The sequence below is a fragment of the Nelumbo lutea genome, chromosome 1 (assembly GCF_056320005.1).
Source record: "Nelumbo lutea isolate HS-2025 chromosome 1, American lotus-T2T, whole genome shotgun sequence".
Lineage (NCBI taxonomy): Eukaryota > Viridiplantae > Streptophyta > Magnoliopsida > Proteales > Nelumbonaceae > Nelumbo > Nelumbo lutea.
Window position 1 is genome coordinate 124474081 of NC_142684.1, and position 17592 is coordinate 124491672.

A 17592-nucleotide genomic window follows, 5' to 3' on the forward strand; every position below is an offset into this window, starting at 1 on the left:
GTCAAGCTGCCTATAAGTGGCGAGCTGCTTGTAGCTAGCTCAAGTTATCTAGTTGTCAAGAGGCTGCACTTATTTGGCATGAGGTGCCAGGTGTCATAATTTCACTAGGGGGCCAAATCCGCTTTCATCAAGAGCCATGAAAAAAAGCGTTATTCACGTCTATTTGGTGAAGTTCCCAGCCTCGTGTTGCTGCAAGAGCGAATAAACAACACACCACTGCTAATTTTGCAACAGGAGCAAAGGTTTTAGTGTAATCAATCCCTTTGGCTTGTGAATATCCCTTTGCAACCCGTCGTACTTTGTAGCACTCAATTGTGCCATCTTGATTATATTTGACCTTGTAAACCGATCTGCACCGCACCCGATGGGCTTTTTGCCGGGTGAAAGTTCTGTTAGAGTCCATGTGTAAGTATTTTCAAGAGCCAATAATTCTGCTGCCATTGCTTGTCTCCAACGTTCACCTTTCTAGGCATGCTTATATCATTATATATGGTAGGCTCAAGATGGACAGTGGCACTTGAATGGAGAAACTTGGAGATAGGGTGAGAAGTGGATGAAGCATGTGGGCCATTATTGGACTAAATGGTTGGACAAACGTAATCAGCAATATGGGCTAGAATACGTTTATTGTGAATGGGCTGATTAGGAGGGTCTAATACAGGCATGATGGATGGCGAGTTGGCGGTAATCGGTATGGGTTCAGATTCAGGTGTGATGGGCACCATGGGCTTAGCTGCAACGAGTACATCATATGTGAGTGACCCAGTGGTTTTAGTAGTATTTGAGTGTCCTAAGTCTTTATGGGTCGAAATATTAAAGCCATCATCTAATGCTAGTGCTGGAATAACTAGCGAGTGTGTAACAAAGTCCAATGGTTTATCATCTTGTTTACTTTCAATAAAAAAGGGAATTCATCTTCAGAAAACTCGACATCTCATGAGACGAAAAGTTGTTGCGTCTCCATATCAAGAAGTCTGTACCCCTTTTGTCGATGAGGGTAACCAAGAAAGGTATATCACCTAGATCGAGAAGCAAATTTATCACGACCATGGCGAGTCGTAGTAGCATAGGCGAGGCAGCCAAAGGTTGGAAAGTGTGCATAGGAAGATGCTTGGCCTTGTAAAATTTCAATGGGTGTGGAAAGATAAAATGCAGTCTCCCCAAAACTTTATTGGTAATTTGGCCTAAAATCGTAGGGCTTTTCCAATCTCTAAGAGGTGTCGATGCTTTCTTTCCACCACCCCATTCTGTTGTGGGGTATCTACACATGAGGTTTGTTGCATGATACCATGTTCAGCTGAGAAATTCTTCATAGGACTAGATAAGAATTCCGAACCATTGTCAGATCGAACACATTGAACCTTGCTATCATATTGAGTATTGACCATGGTACACAACATGACAAGATATGTGTAGGCTTCAGATTTGGTCTTCAATAGATACATCCATGTGGAAGTCATCAGCAATTGTTAGGAAGTACCATGCCCCTGAGAGGGATGGTGTCTTAATTATAGCTCCCCCATATATCACAATGAACTAAGAAAAAATGCATGTTGATCTAGGATTCCTAATGGGAAAAGACAGGAGAGTTTGCTTTGCATGCATACAAGTATCACAACATACAGTAGCAGGTATAGTAATGTGAAGATCTTTGATGAAGGCTAACCGATCATAAGAAACCAGAAGATTCAACATGAGTTTGCAGAGCCACCATCGAGCTCGCTGGTGCCAGGTAGTATAGTCGATCACGCAGTAGACTCACCCCAATCACTCTCTTGGAGGTCAAGTCCTACAAAACGCAGAAAGTTGGGAAAAATATGGTAGCACAGTTTAACTGTGACGTGAATTTGCTAATGGATGCCAAATTGTAGTGGAAACCAGAAATGAACAATACATTTTGCAAGCTAAGTTCAGGACAGAGAGACACATTGCCTCTGGATTGAACGGGTAGACATGTTCCATTCGACAATTGAACAGGTCTGATACTGGATTGGTTAATAGTATGATGCTCAGAATGAAAAGGTGCCATGTGATCAATCGCACCACTGTCTAATAACCAAATATCAGAATTCATGAACCAGTTAACTGTACCTGCAAAGTTGGAGATGTTGGGCTTTCCACCATTGAGAAGGTCAATCAACAGTCGGTATTGTTCAAATGAGAGTCCATTGATAGGTGAGACTTCTGTATTTGGATTGGAAGACTCAGCGTTAGAATTATTTGTCTTCAATGGAGCTTTTCCTTTTGATCACCCCTGGTTTCCCAGTTTGGTGGGTATGCGAAAATCTCATAACAATGGTCTTTGGTGTGTCCCTGTTTCTTACAGTGATTGTACCGTAGTTTAGGCTTGTCATTGCTATTCTTGAAGTTTCCACGTTGTGGTTGTGCTGCTACATTCATGGCTACTGCCTCTACTGTCGATGCTTGTTGGATTGCTAATTCTTGATAATTTTCTTCTTGGGACACTAATGCATAGACTTTGGTGATATTTGGTAGAGGTTCCATGCCAAGAATGCTGGACCTGATAGGAGTGAATCTCTCATTTAAACCAACAAGAAATTGAAATACGTATTCATTTTCTTTTTCGGCAAAGAATTCTTTCGCAGCACCTCCGCATGAACAGGTTGGAGCCCTTGAGAACGTAGCGAGTTTGTCCCATATCCCCTTCATCTTTGTGTAATAGACAACTACAAGAAGATCATCTTGCTTCAAGAGTGCAAGATTTCTCTTTAAGTGGAAGATCCGAGGGGCATTTCCTGGAGAAAAATGTTGTTCGAGGTCTTGGTATTCTTGACATATGTAGGCGATACTTTGATGTAATTCTTGGGCGAGTGCATTGAAAATCCAAGATATCACCATTGAATTGCATTTCGGCCATGCTAGCCATTCCATCATCTTCGAACGATCTGGTTTTCTGATCGTTCCATCCACAAATCCAGCTTTATTTTTGGCATTGAGCGTGTTGATCATTACATGCCTCCATGTCTGATAATTCTATCCCGTTAACAGGCAGGAGACTAAGGCGGTACTAGGGTCGTCGGATGGATGGAGGTAATATGGAGAGAAGAGATATGTGAATCTCTCACTGCTGCAACTGCTTTTGGTCTCTAGACCCATCTTGCATTCGTTGTTGTAGACAGAGCTTCAGCAAGGTTTCATGTGGAAGAGTCTTCTGATACCATCTACAGAAAAGAAAAGAAGGAAATTGCATATTTGATTGTTTGAGGGAGATTCAAATTTACAAATATCTCTTTCCTCCTCCCTTGAATGATTCCTTGTCCCACATTGCTTGGGAAAGGAGTGGGAGTGGAGTATATTTGTAGTTTTGCTCCATTTAAGGGTAAGGAGGAGAGGAATATAGATATTACATGCATGTGAGGGGGGGTTGGGGTTTTTTTCACACGTTGAGCTCTTCAAATTCAAATTTAATTTTTAAATAAATTGTTTTCTTTTTTCGTGCCTCTTCAAACAGGTCCTGTCTGAAAGGACACATTCGTGTCCATTCGGGTTTGAGAGCACTCTCTGACCCAGTCTTTACACACACACACACACACCATTTTCGACGTTCTTTTTTCTGATATGCATGTGAGGGGGGTTGGGGTGCTTTTCACGTGTGCGCCAAGTCAAGACGAGCCGGGTCGGGGCATGTGTGCAGGCGTGCGTGTGTACACGTTTGTGTACATGTATGCGCGGCGCACTAAATTATTTTGTTTATCCAAATTACACATTTTCAATTTTAAAACGTATCTCTTCAAATTCAAATTTAAATTTTAAATAAATTGTTTTCTTTTTTTCATGCCTCTTTGAACATCTGCATTGTTCTGAAGAGGTTCCTGTCTGAAAGGACACATCTGTGTCCATTTAGGTCTGAGAGCACTCTATAAGAAGAGTGCTGGCTGAACTAGTCTTTATACACACACCATTTTCAACATTATTTTCTTTGAGAAATCTGAGCATCAACCTTCAGTGGTTCGCAGAGGCCTAGTAAGTGAGTGCACGCCTACCAGTGGCCTGTGGGCTATTTTATCTTGGCAACTGGTTTGCGATCACCTAGCAGCACCATAGGGGGCAAATACGGTTTTAAGGAGAGTGACCAAGTGGCATGACTCAACCCTCCATCTTCCTACAATTCCCAGTTTCAAGTTCCTACAACAACTTCACATCACTACAACTTTGGTTTGGAAAGCGATTACTGATAAGTTTCGTCTGTTCTTTTTACTATTTTTACAACATTCTTAAAACCATGTTTATGAAACCTATCCTTGCTAACCCCTTCATGAGGAACCGGATATTGTTAGTAGTTCCCAATTTCTCTAAAATTGAACCCTTCAATGGAACCAACTACAAGCTTTCGCTTTGACTGAACCGAACCCATTAAATATGGAGGAACCAACCCGTTTTGTTGTTATAGAACATTAGACTACAGCCAACCACCTCTGCACCAACTATATCCTAAACTGCTTGTCCAATGAACTGTACAGTGTTTATTCTTCCTATAATTATGCTTATGAAATCTAGAATGCATTTGACACTAAGTATGCTCTAGAAAATGCCGAAAATAAGAAATATGTAATTGCCAACTTCTTGCACTTCACTATGAAAGAAGATAGAGATGTGTCTGCTTAAATAGATGAGTTCCAAGTTCTTGTGGGGGAATTAGCAAAGGAAGGCATGGTATCGCCAAATGAATTCATTGCCAGTTCTCTCATAGAGAAACTGCCACATGCATGGAATGATTTCAAGATCAGTATGAAACACAAGAGAAATGACACTACTTTGGACCAAGTAGTGGTCTGAATTAAGATTGAAGAAAAGAATAGAAAGAAATATGAGGACCAGCTTTCCAAAACCAATCTAGTGGAGGAAAAAACTACAAAATTCAAAAAGAACTTGAATGTGAAAAATAATTAGAAATTCAAGAAACAACAAAAGAAAGGAAACTGCTATGTATGTGGAACCCAGACATTACAAGAAGGATTGCCGGTACCGAAAGGACTCTAAAAAACCGAAAGTCAATTTGATTGAGGATGTTATCGCAGTAGTAGTAATTGAGGTAAACTTAGTTGATAAGCTAAAGGAGTGGGTACTGGACATTGGTGCTACCAAGCACATCTGTGGAGATCGCAATTCCTTTTATGAGTATACAACTCTGTCTGAAGGAGAGCAAATCTTCATGGGAAATTCACAAACTTCAAAGGTCATCAGCAAAGGAAATGCGCTCCTAAAACTAGTTTCAAGAAAAATCCTAATGCTGAATGATGTACTGCATATACTAGAGATCCGACAGAACTTGGTATCGGGAGCACTCCTCAACAAAGTAAGACTGAAACTCACAAATGAAGCAAACAAGGCCGTGTTGATTAAAAACAATGAATTTATTGGAAAGTGGTACACTGCTGGTGGATTATTTATACTGAACATCTCTAATATTATTATAAATAAAACTGCTTCTTCTTCTGCTTATATTGTTGAATCTTTTGATATTTGGCATGCTAGACTAGCACATCGTAGTACTCCTTATTTAAAACATTTATGTAAATTAGGAGTTTTGAATGTTCCTATTAACTTTACAAATGAAAAATGCCAAGTATGTGTAGAAGAAAAATTTACTAAGAAACCTCATAAAAGTGTACAAAGAGAAACTGAGTTGTTACAACTTATACACAGTGATATAGGAGGCCTTAAATTTCATGAAGTTAGAGGAGGAAAAAGATACTATATAACCTTTACAGATGACTTCTCTAGATATGCAAAAGTAGTTCTACTTAGATCAAAAGATGAGGCTGATCAAGCTTTCATAAACTATAAAACTGAAGTAGAAAATCAGTTAGAAAAAAAATAAAAAGACTTAGAACAGATAGAGAAACTGGGTATGATAGATAAACCATTAGAAAATTCTTTGAAGAAAATGGAATCATACATGAAACTATAGCTCCCTATCAACATGAAACTAATGGAGTTGCAGAAAGACTTAATAGAACACTAAAAGAAATTATGAATGCAATGTTAATTAGTTCAGGTGCACCTTCGAATTTGTGGGAAGAAGCAATCCTAACGGCTTGTCACTTATATAATAGAATACCACCTAAGAAGAAATGACAGATTCCCTTTGAACTTTGGCATAACAAGAACCCTAGCAAAGGTTGGAATACTTGAACCTAAAAGAAAGAAATTAGGACCGAAAAACTATGATTGTGCATTCATTGGCTATGCACAAAGCAGTGCGACTTATAAGTTCCTTGTAATTAAAACAATTGAAAATGTTGTCAAAAATAACATAATAATAGAGTCCCGAGATGCAGAGTTCTTTGAGCACATCTTCCCTTGAAGATAAAGAAACATTAAATAGGGAATCTTTCCAAAACCAAGTTACAAACCAAGAACAAGTGAATGCTCAAGAAACCATTACTTCACTTAGGCAAGACCCAAATTTAAGGAGAAGTAAAAGACAAAGAAGAGAAACAAACTTGGGTGACAAAATGTTCACATTTCTGGTGGAAATGACCCAATAATCTATCAGGAAGCTGTAACTTCACCTAATACAGTATTTTGGAAAAAAACCATAAAAAGTGAAATAGACTCCTTAGTCACTAATCACACTTGTGAACTTGTAGATCTCCCACCTAGAACTAAGGCATTAGATTGTAAGTGGATTTTTACGAAAAAACTAAAACCAGATAACACAATAGATAAATTCAAGGCCAGGTTAGTCGCTAAGAGGTTCAGACAAAAGAAAGATGTAGACTTTTTTGACACCTACTCCCCGATTGCAAGATTAACGACAATTAGGGTTTTGTTTGCTATAGCATCCATTTACAAACTGGTAGTTCACCAAATGGATGTGAAAATAACTTTCTTAAATGGGGAATTAGAGGAAGAAATTTACATTAGGCAACCTGAATGCTTCATAATGCTAAGACAAGAAAATAAAGTATGTAAATTAGTTAAGTCTCTGTTCCCAAAAATGGCATGAAAAATTTAATAATGTGTTAGTAACTAATGGATATAGCAGAAATGATTCTAATAGATGTGTCTATGGCAAATTTGAAAATAATAAAAAAATCATGATCTGTTTATATGTTGATGATATGCTAATAATAGGAACTGGTCTAGAGGTAGTAAAAGAAACGAAACAATTTCTAATGTCCAAATTTGATACCAAGGACTTGGATGAAGTTGATGTAATCTTGAGGATTAAAATCCATAAAGAACAAGTAAACTTTATTCTCTCCCAATTACATTATGTAGAGAGTATTTTTAGGAAATTTGGACACTATGATTGTAAGTCGGTTAAAACACCTCTTCACTGTAGTATTCACTTAAAGAAACATATAGGAGAACCTGTTTCGCAAAAGGAGTATGCAGGTATAATTGGATCTGTATCTTATTTAATGAACTATACAAGACCAAACATAGCTATAGCTGTGGGAAAATTAAGTTAGTATACTCATAATCCAAGAAATAAACATTGGGAAGCTTTAGTAAGATTATTAAAATATTTAGAATGAACCATAAACTTTGATTTACATTACTTAGGTTTTTCTCCTGTTTTAGAAGGTTTTACTGATGTGAATTAGATTTCAGATTCAAAGGATGCTTCCACTAGTGGATATGTGCTTACTCTAGGTAGTGGAATAGTATTGTGGAAATCATTAAAGCAGTCATGCAATACAAGTTCAACAATGGAGGCCGAGTTCATTGCACTAGAATTGGCGGGGTCCGAGGCAGAGTGGTTAAGGAACTTGCTAGCAAATATACCACTTTGGCCGTGGTCGGTTCTGTCCATATATCTCAATTGTGATAGCAAGCAGCAATAGCCAGAGCCAAGAACTAGACGTACAACGGTAAAAGAAGGCACATCCTCTTAAGGCATAACCTAGTAAGACAATACCTCAGTGAAGGTACGATCGCTCTGAATTTTGTAAGGTCTAAAAAGAACCTTGCAGATTCGTTAACCAAACCACAAACCTTTAGGTGGTTTATGAGGCATCGGTAGGAATGGGGTTGAAGCCCATTACAAAGTCATTATTGATGGACACCCAACCTATGTGAAAGGAGATCCCTGGAATTAGGTTGAATGGGTAAAAATGAGTCACTAGATGACTTGGGAAAGCACTATCATTTGTGTCCCATTTTAGATGCTGAGGTAAGATAGTAGTCACTACAGATTGAGGAGGTTGAGAATAAGTCTCTTAATTAGTTAGGAACAATGTGAGCAGTGCATACTGATAACTGACCTAAGTGAGTGTGAAGTGTGGTTGCTTCTAAGAGAGATCTAGGACCGACTCTCAAAAACACTCATGATTCCAAGAGGGGAAAAATGTTGAAATGTTCCAAAACAAAAGAACCACTAAAGAATTAGTGAATTGAGTTGGTTGGCAGGTTAGCTAGTTACGATAAGGAGGAAATGTTGAACGATTCTGACTCCACTCTGTAATATATCCTTTAATACCTAAGTGTTGATTGAAGTCCAAAAGACATCACCATGAATACTTTTCTCACTACGATGCTTAGATTGTTCAAACTTTTTGTAATTTTGAATTTTGTGGGGGATTGCTGGAGAGAGATTCAAATTTACAAGAATCTCTTTCCTCCCTCTCTTGTTTTTGTCATTTCCTCCCTGGAACGACTCATTGTCCCACATTACTTGGGAAATGAGTGGGAGTGGAGTATATTTGTAGTTTTTTTCCATCTATGGGTAGGGACCCATAGGAGGAGAGGACTATAGATATTCAATGCATGTGAGGGGGGTTGGGGTGCTTTTCACACGCATGCACTGAGCTGGGTCGGGGTGCAAGTGTAGGTGTAGGTGTAGGTGCGTGCACATGCACGTGTATGCGCAATGCACTGAATCATTTTGTTTATCCGAATTACACTTTTTCAATTTTAAAACGCGTCTCTTCAAATTCAATTTTAAATTTTAAATAAATTATTTTTTCTTTTTTTTGTGTCTCTTTTTCCTCCTTGTGCCTCTTTGAACAGGTGCATTGTTCTGAAGAGGCTCCTGTCTGAAAGGACACATCTATGTCCATTTGGGTCTGAGAGCACTCTATAAGAAGAGTATTGGCTGACCCATTCTTTACACACACACACACACACCATTTTTGACATTATTTTCTTTGAGAAATCTGAGCATCAATCTTCAGTGGTTCGCGGAGGTCTGGTAAGCGAGTGCACGCGTATCGTACCAGTGGCCTATGGGTTGTTTTATCTTGACGATCGGTTTGTGATCACTCGGCTGCACCATAGGGGGCAAATATGGTTTTAAGGAGAGTGACTAAGTGGCATGACTTAGCCCTCTATCTTCTTGCAATTCCCAGTTTCGAGTTCCTGCATCAACTTTACGTCACTACAACTTAGGTTTGGAAAGCGATTACCGATAAGTTCCATATGCTCTCTTTACTATTTTTAAAACATTGATTCATTGTATGATGAATATTTATAGAGTATAATAGTGGAGTCCAACTGGCTAACAGAATGTACTACTGGTATTCTATATATATATATATATATATATATATATATATATATATATATATATTATTTGTAAAATATTATTAATATATTGTAAAATATCTGTCTAGATTGGGCTTTAAGCTTAGACGTGGGTTTCAAACCTTATATAGGGCCAAGTTTGGGATCAATATCTATGTCTGATGGTCGGGTTGGGCTTGGGCTTGGGTTTGGTAATGTTTTTTATATAAAGAGGCAAAGTCTAGCCCGAACCCTAGTCTGGCCTGACCCGTGGGCAAGTCTAATCATAGGTGGAAGGTCTAAGACTTTAACTTCCCCAAGCCTAATATTCTAAGATTCATCATTTTGGGAAACTAATCCAATTTGTTGATATTATTCATCATCTATGTTTGTTGGAGTTAGTTGGGGCTTAAAAACGGAAGAAAAATCTTAATAATGATCAATGATTCCATGAGAATTCTATAATTAGGGCTATAACCGGATCAGATTCAGCAAAATCCAAATTTGATCCAAAATCCAATTGGATTAAAGACCTTAGATTTGAATTTGAATCCTAACAAACTCGGATCATATTCAAATTTAATCCAACTCCATTTTAATTTTTAAAATACAAAAAATAAAATAAAAAGTTAAGTACTTTTTAGCTTCTATATATAATAGGGAAATTTTCTTAAACTACCCTTGTGGTTTATCTAATCAACTAACTCTATCCTTATTGTTTAACTATTGTCTTGCACCACCCCTACTATTTCTACAATTGGCTTCGTCGTTAAATGCTAATGGAAAAAAAATTTAATGTCAAAATTTCCCTCAACTATTCTTCAAAATTTCAAAATAAAACCCTACTTATGAAAATTTTCAAGAAGATAGGAATCATATCGTTGCTCCATCTCTATCTCCGTCTCTATTTTCCATTTCCATTTCAGCAATGTACAGTGCTCAAAACAGCAATAGATCTATTGTTCTAACGCTTTTGGTATTGCTCTCAATCTCTCTTCATTTTATTTTATGTGCATCCTATTGAAAGAACCCTTGGATTTCCAATAAACTAAAACTAAAACTTGGACACTTAAACCTAAGGTGTTGATTAAGGTAATATGACATCCTAGAACTTGAACTTTTACCATGAGGAAGCACATTTGGCTGCTGCAAACTATAGGAGAAATCCATACTTCTCATATTTTCATAATGATCCCTTAAGATTGCAATGTCTACATGCAAAAAAAAAAAAAAATCAGAAAAGAGTCTACATGAAAAAAAAGAAACAAAATAAAAAAAGATCCTCGCATTAATCTTTATAAGGTTAAATTTTTTTTGACCTTTTTTATTAAAAAATCAAAATAAAACAGAGTTCTATAATGGTTCTCATCCTAAACTTCGTAAACCAACATATTGTCATATTTATTTTTCTTTTTCTCTTCAAAAATAACTTCGTTCATCATTGGTCGGTTTGTTTCCGATTATAAAAATATGTGTAGATATAGCAAGTAGATATTGGTTTTTGTAAATGGTATCGGATGGGAGAAGAATGCACTTGCAAATATTTTATTAGTTGATACATATATATATATACAAGTTCAAACTGACTTCAATCAAGTGGACAAGTGGGCCTAACAAGATGGTCATGTGTTTGAATCTTTTTCTATACAACAGCATTGTTGTTATGTGCTTGTCTTGGCTAACACCCCCCTTCAAGTTGGACATGGGAAGCAATGCCCAACTTGAATAGTTGCTGCTGAAAATGGTCTACACTAAAAGCCTTTCTAAGTAGGTCAACAGGCTAAATGGTGCTAGATATGTGTACATTTTAGATCACCTGCTTTTGGATGTACTCACGTACAAAATGATAGTCGATGTCTATATGTTTTATACTTTCATGAAAAATAGGGTTAGTCACAATGTGAATGACAACCTTCCTATCACAATGAAACTCCATGGGTTTACAAATGATATTCGTAAGTTCAACACGAAGTTTTTTAAGCCATAAAAGTTCAGAGGTGGGAATTGCCACAACACGATACTCAACCTTTGTAGAAGAATGTGAAATAGTATGTTGCTTCTTGTTTTTCCATGAAAGAGGTGAGTCACCTAGGAAGGTGATGTAGCATGTGGTTAATCTTCGGGTAAGAAGGCAACTGGCCCAATTGGAGTCACAAAAACCTTGGAGTTGTAGATTGGTCTTGGCTGGGAGAAATAACCATTGTGTGGGTGTAGCTTGAAGGTAACATAGCACTCGAAGAGTATCATCAAGATTTTCTTGATGGGGGTCTTGCATGAATTGATTAAGGGAGTAGACCGCAAAGCTTAACTTGGGCTTGGTAGTAGTGAGGTAGACCAATCGGTCCACCATGCGCCTATAACGAGTAGGATAGGAAATAGGTGGATTGGATGCATCAGTGAAATATTTTTGTTATTTCATAGGGGTTGGACAAGGGTTGTATTCAAGCATGCCCGATTCAGTGAGGATATTGAGGATGTATTTGTGTTGATACAGAAAAACACCATCATTAATTCAGCATACCTAGATCCTCAAGAAGCATCGTAAGGGTCCAAGGTCTCTTGTCTTGAAGCAATCATTGATGTAGTCCTTAAGAGAAGCAATATGGGCAAGATCATCTCCTGTGATGATTAAATCATCAACATACATGAGGATAGCAACATGTGAGTTGGACTGTAGAGAAGTGAATAAAGAATAGTTAGCGGAGGATTGTGTCAAGCCAATGGTAATAAGAGCTTGCATGAATTTGGTGAACCACTGTCGAGAAGCTTGTTTGAGACTATAGAGGGATTTGTTTAACTTGAAAACACGACAATCATTATTGGCAACAAGGCATGGGGGTGGTTTCATGTAGATTTCTTCATGAAGATCACCTTGTAAGAAGGCATTATTAACAACTACCTGATGTAACTCCCAATGTTTCATAGCAACTATTGCAAGTAGGCAACGCATGGTAACTGATTTTGTAACAGGAGCAAATGTGTCATGGTAATCCAGCCCTTCAACTTGATTGTAACCCTTTGCTACAAGTTGGGCTTTATAACGATCTATAGAGTCATTAGCCTTTAACTTAAGCTTGTAAGCCCATTTGCAACCTATAGCCCTTTGGCCAGGGGAAAGATCCATGAGTGTCCAAGTATTGTTATGATTTAGAGTTGTAAGTTCATCGACCATGGCAGTTTTCCAATGAGGAGATTGGGTAGCTTGAGAGTAAGTTGTGGGTTCAAGGGGATGGTGAGGAGTGGTAGCAAGTAAGGCATGGTTGTTTGTAAGAGAGGTGGGAAAATCACATACAAAATCATGTAGATGAGATGGAAGGTGGCGTGAACGAGTGGGTCGTGAAATAATAGTTTCAGATTGGTGTGAAGTATCATGCATAGAGTTAGGCTCATTTGGTGATTCAAGGCTTGGTCCACTATTTGTAGTATGACTGATTATGGTCTTGTAACCTCATGTTTATAATTGCCATCAAAGGCAACATTATTGTGACCATGAGACCCATTAAGAGGCTCATTATTGCATAGAACAAGATCACACCTATCATCAGGTTGGGCCAATGGAATGATAGTACCAGTGGAACTGGTAGTTGATACAGTTGCAAACAAGAACTTAGTTTCATAAAAAGACACGTCCTAAGAAGTGAATATCTATTTGGTGTCCAAGCTGAACACTCTATACCCTTTCTGATCGTATGGATAGCCAATGAACATGCATCGTTAGAGAAGGATGCAAATTTGTCATGGGGAGCTGGCTATATTTGTGCATAGCAAAGGCACCCAAATATTTGGATATGGCTATAATTGGGTGGGCCAAGATGAAACTTCTCATATGGGGATTTGCCGCCCCACATTGGCATGGGCGCAATGTTAATAAGATAGGTTGTTGTAAGAAAACATTCACCCCAAAATGAAACTAGGAGATTTGCTTGAAGACGAAGAGCATGTACAACCTCCAATAAGTGCCGATGCTTGCACTTGGCAATGCCATTTTGTTGTGGTGTATTTACACGACTGTTGGTGGATAATACCCTTTTGTTGAAAGAACCTTTGTAAGGGCCCATATAAAAATTCAAGACCATTGTCAGATCGAACCTATTGAATTGAGCACTTATATTGTGTTTCAACCATTATACAAAAATTTGTGAGAAAGTGGAAAACCTCAAACTTATGTTTCATGAGAAATGTCCATGTATACCTAGTAAAATCATCTACTATAATAAAAAAGAAATGTGCATTGGTATAAGAAGGGGTTTTGTAATTGCCCCATATATCACAATGTAACAATTGGAATGGAGAAGTATTACTAACATGGCTGATTGGAAATCAAGACTATGTCTGCTTGGTATGCAAAGTTCAAAATATCGATACGCCCGATATGCCGGTAAGGGCATATCGGGTGAATCGATACTCATTTTTATTGCTTTTCTTTTATTTTTTTGCAACTGGTTCAGGGGGCTGGTTTAGGGCTTTTCTACCCCCTGAACTGGTTAGACCTCCTATACACCCACTATAGGGGCATATCGGAGGGGTCCCAGAACGATACGTATCAATCAATACGGGCTGATACGTGTCGATACCTTGAACCTTATTTGCACGTTGATAGGCATTGCAACATATATTAGGCAGAGAGAGAGCAATCACGGGGAATAAGGATAAGCAAGACCTAGAGGCATGGCTAAGGTACCTAGAGAAACAAGTCAAAGAGACTATGCCGTGGTGTGAGATAGAAACAATAGCACCATTGGGTAGATGTACTAATTTTGGATTAGACATTGGAAAATGGTAAGAAATAGAGATGTATTTGATATAATGCGGTTGGATGCACCACTATCAAGAACCCATTCAAGAGGGATGGTCTTACCGGAAAGATTAGCTAAAGTCTCTGTCGAGTCTTTGTTGAGAAGAGAAATTAGTTGGTTATACTGCTGTAGCGAGGGTCCAATAACAAGGAAATCTTGATTGGGTTTATCAGATCTAGTAGTCACAGTGTAGGATGTTTTATTAGATCTAGTTGGAGGACGTGTATTTTTGTTAGAACTAGTAGTTCGACGGGTCCAACCAGGAGGACACTCAACGAGCTCATAACACTTATCTCTTGTGTGGCCTGGATGCTTACAATGATCACAGTAGGGTCTATTCCGACTAGATGGATGACCAAGTAGTTTGGAGGCAATGTGAAGAGCCATGGCATCACGATTGAATGGATTCCACAAGGAGATAGTTAATTGATGACGTTCCTCTTGTATAACCAATGCATAAACTCGATTCAAAGGTGGCATAGGATCAGATCCAAGAATTTGTGAATGAAGCATGTTGGAAGGATCTCGGAGTCCCATAAGAAATTGATGGATCTTTCTCTATTCTTGATCAACAAGGATGAATTTCATTGCAGCATAGGTACATTCAAGTAGATTTATGAGAATGTCGAGCTCATCCCATAGAATTTTTAGATGAGTAAAATAAGCAGCAAAAGAGAGATCTCCTTGTCAAAGTAAGGCGGGATCTTATTCAAGCTGATAGATACATGGAGTATTGCCTTGACCAAATCATTCTTCAAGTTCATGCCATATTTCTGTCGTAGATTCAATGAAGGTGACATTATGATGGATCTCTTTTGTCAATGAATTGAGAATCCAAGAGGCGACCATGGAGTTACATTTGCTCCAGATCTCCTCTTCCAATGAAGAAAACGACGGTTGCAGTAAAAGAACCATCAACAAACTTATACTTATTCTTTGCATGAAGTGCAATATTCATTGCACACCTCGAGGTCTGGAAGTTATCACCGATGAGTGGATTTGACACAAGAATCAGTTCTGGATTGTTGGAAGGATGAAGATAATATGGTGAGCTCATCGAATCTAACCTAATGTCACAGAGTTGTTTATGCGCAACGAGCTTGATTCTGCCTCTATCGTCGCCATTAACAGAGTGTTGATGCAGAGTAGGATCAACGAAAGGAGAGAAATTTGCAAATCAGAACTGGTTGGCTCTGATATCATGTAAATGGTATCGGATGAGAGAAGAATGCACTTGCAAATATTTTATTAATTGATACATATATATATATATATATATATATATATATATATATATATATATATATATATATATATATAAGTCCTAACCAACTTCAATCAAGTGGACAAGTGGGCCTAACAAGATGGCCACGTGTTTGGATCTTTTTCTGTTACAACTACCTTGCTGTTACGTGCCTATCTTGGCTAACAATTTTCATTTCTCTTAACCTATTCAACTTTATGAGGCACAGTGCTACAGAATCAATTGGAGTTAAAAGTTTAATCTGTTGAGCATTTTAGGGTTCCACAGAAAAAAAGAGAAGAAAAGGACATAGGTCTTTGGATTAATTAAGTAGAGGTATAGTTCTCTTGTGTAAAAGCATCCTGAGGCATTATTTTTCTCACTCTGCGTTCAGTGACCATTTCATCTGTGTAGGAGAAAATGGTTAAAAATCAATTCATCCCATCACATAATCATCAATTCCCAGCTGAAGCCAATCCTTGTCTTTCTGATCTTGTTGAAAATCCTTGGAGCTTGAACCCACTTCGTTGAGGCTACTGGTTCTAGAGTTACCTAACGTCGTTGAGGCCCCTATGAGAACATAATCCAGTGTTTTAGGGCACTGGGAATGGGAGCAAGACCGTAGGCATGGAGGCAGAAGATGGGTGAACTCTTTGAAAAATATGATCTGAATTCACGCTCCCCTTGCCCACTACTAGCTTTGAGCTGTTTAACTGCAACTTCTTTCCCATTCGGAAGAAGATGATGATGTAGAAGATAGAGGCGGTGGCAGATTCAGATTTATATTTGGCACCTTGATACGGTAGAGAAGAGGGAGGGGAGAAAGAGGGAAAAGAGAAGGATGCCGAACGAGCGTATGATTCTGGTTGGGTTAAGGGATGAAGAATATTATTGGGTTTTAAAAAAGTTTTATATGTCATGTGCTGTCAAATGTGTACAGATTTTGATGGAGCATTAAGGACACTAATGTATAGGGTAGAGATAGTCAATTTTTAGAAATAATAGGAATGGTTTAAGACAATAGTTAAACAGTAAAATGTATAATTTATCAATTAGCTAAACTATAGCGTTAATTTATCAATTCATATGTGATATAATATATAAAAACATATTTCTTACAATTTTAAATATAATTATATAAAATTTATATATTAGAATCAATAAATATTATAATTTAATTGAATTTAGATTTTAATTAGTTTGAATAAAGTAAAGTCCGAATCCATCCAATCCAATTATATAAATACATCATTCGAATTTGAAATAATTGGATTCGATGTCGAATTGGGCCGTGGATTTTCGAATATATAGACCTACCTGTAACGTATAATAATCAGTACAATATGATCAACAAAAAAACCTACCAACTTTCTTTCCTCTTATGGTGTAAGGAAAATTAAATTAGGATGATCAAACGTCTTGATGTACTTATATTGCATGTTGTCTACTTAACTGCCAAACCATGATTGCATGAGAGAGAGGTCCATCTTTTGTTTCAAGTTCAACTATTGAGTGGGTGACTGGCAGTTGATGACCCAGCTAGTAGGGGGACAAAATAGTTTCACAATCCTGTAAATAAACGGAAAGAATTGAGAGATCAAACCAGGCGTTCCACAGGCGGTAGCTTAGCTTTCCACCTTTGAAGCTTACTAGAATTGACAACAGAGTGGCGGTGCTTAATCGACACACAATACTTTTTTTGCAGCTTCAAGCGGGTCTTCTCTGACAATGGTTGGCTTCTTTGATTTCTTTGAGTATCTGAGATTGAGATTCATGACCACTTAACCTAATCTCCAGCAAAAGTTAAAAGTTTGAAGATCTTCCTTATCGATGTTGAACTAAAACAAGAGGTTAATGGGCCACCCGTTGGATAACTATGAACCAATCCACCCAAACCATCAAATTTTCTTTTATTGGATTATCCAACCCGCAAATCACCCAGATTAAATGGATACAAACCAACCCATCAATTAATGGTTGGGTTGGATTGGGTTAAAAAATTGCCACCCCTAATTTGTATTTTTCCCACACTGAGCTAGAGGAACAGAGTAATTGGGTCAATTATTCATGTGGAAAGTG

At 37.9% G+C, this 17592-nt stretch overlaps 1 protein-coding gene across 1 annotated transcript; it reads right to left on the reverse strand.

The window, feature by feature from the left end:
- Positions 1-2226: 2226 nt before the first annotated feature.
- LOC148877324 (uncharacterized) lies at positions 2227-2970 on the reverse strand. Its single transcript, XM_088969614.1, has one exon. It carries the CDS (start codon positions 2968-2970, stop codon positions 2227-2229), a length of 744 nt encoding a protein of 247 aa, XP_088825740.1.
- Positions 2971-17592: the final 14622 nt, after the last annotated feature.

Coding starts and splice junctions, on each gene's coding strand:
- LOC148877324 (XM_088969614.1), bottom strand. CDS start 2,970: ATGATCAACACGCTCAATGCCAAAAATAAAGCTGGATTTGTGGATGGA.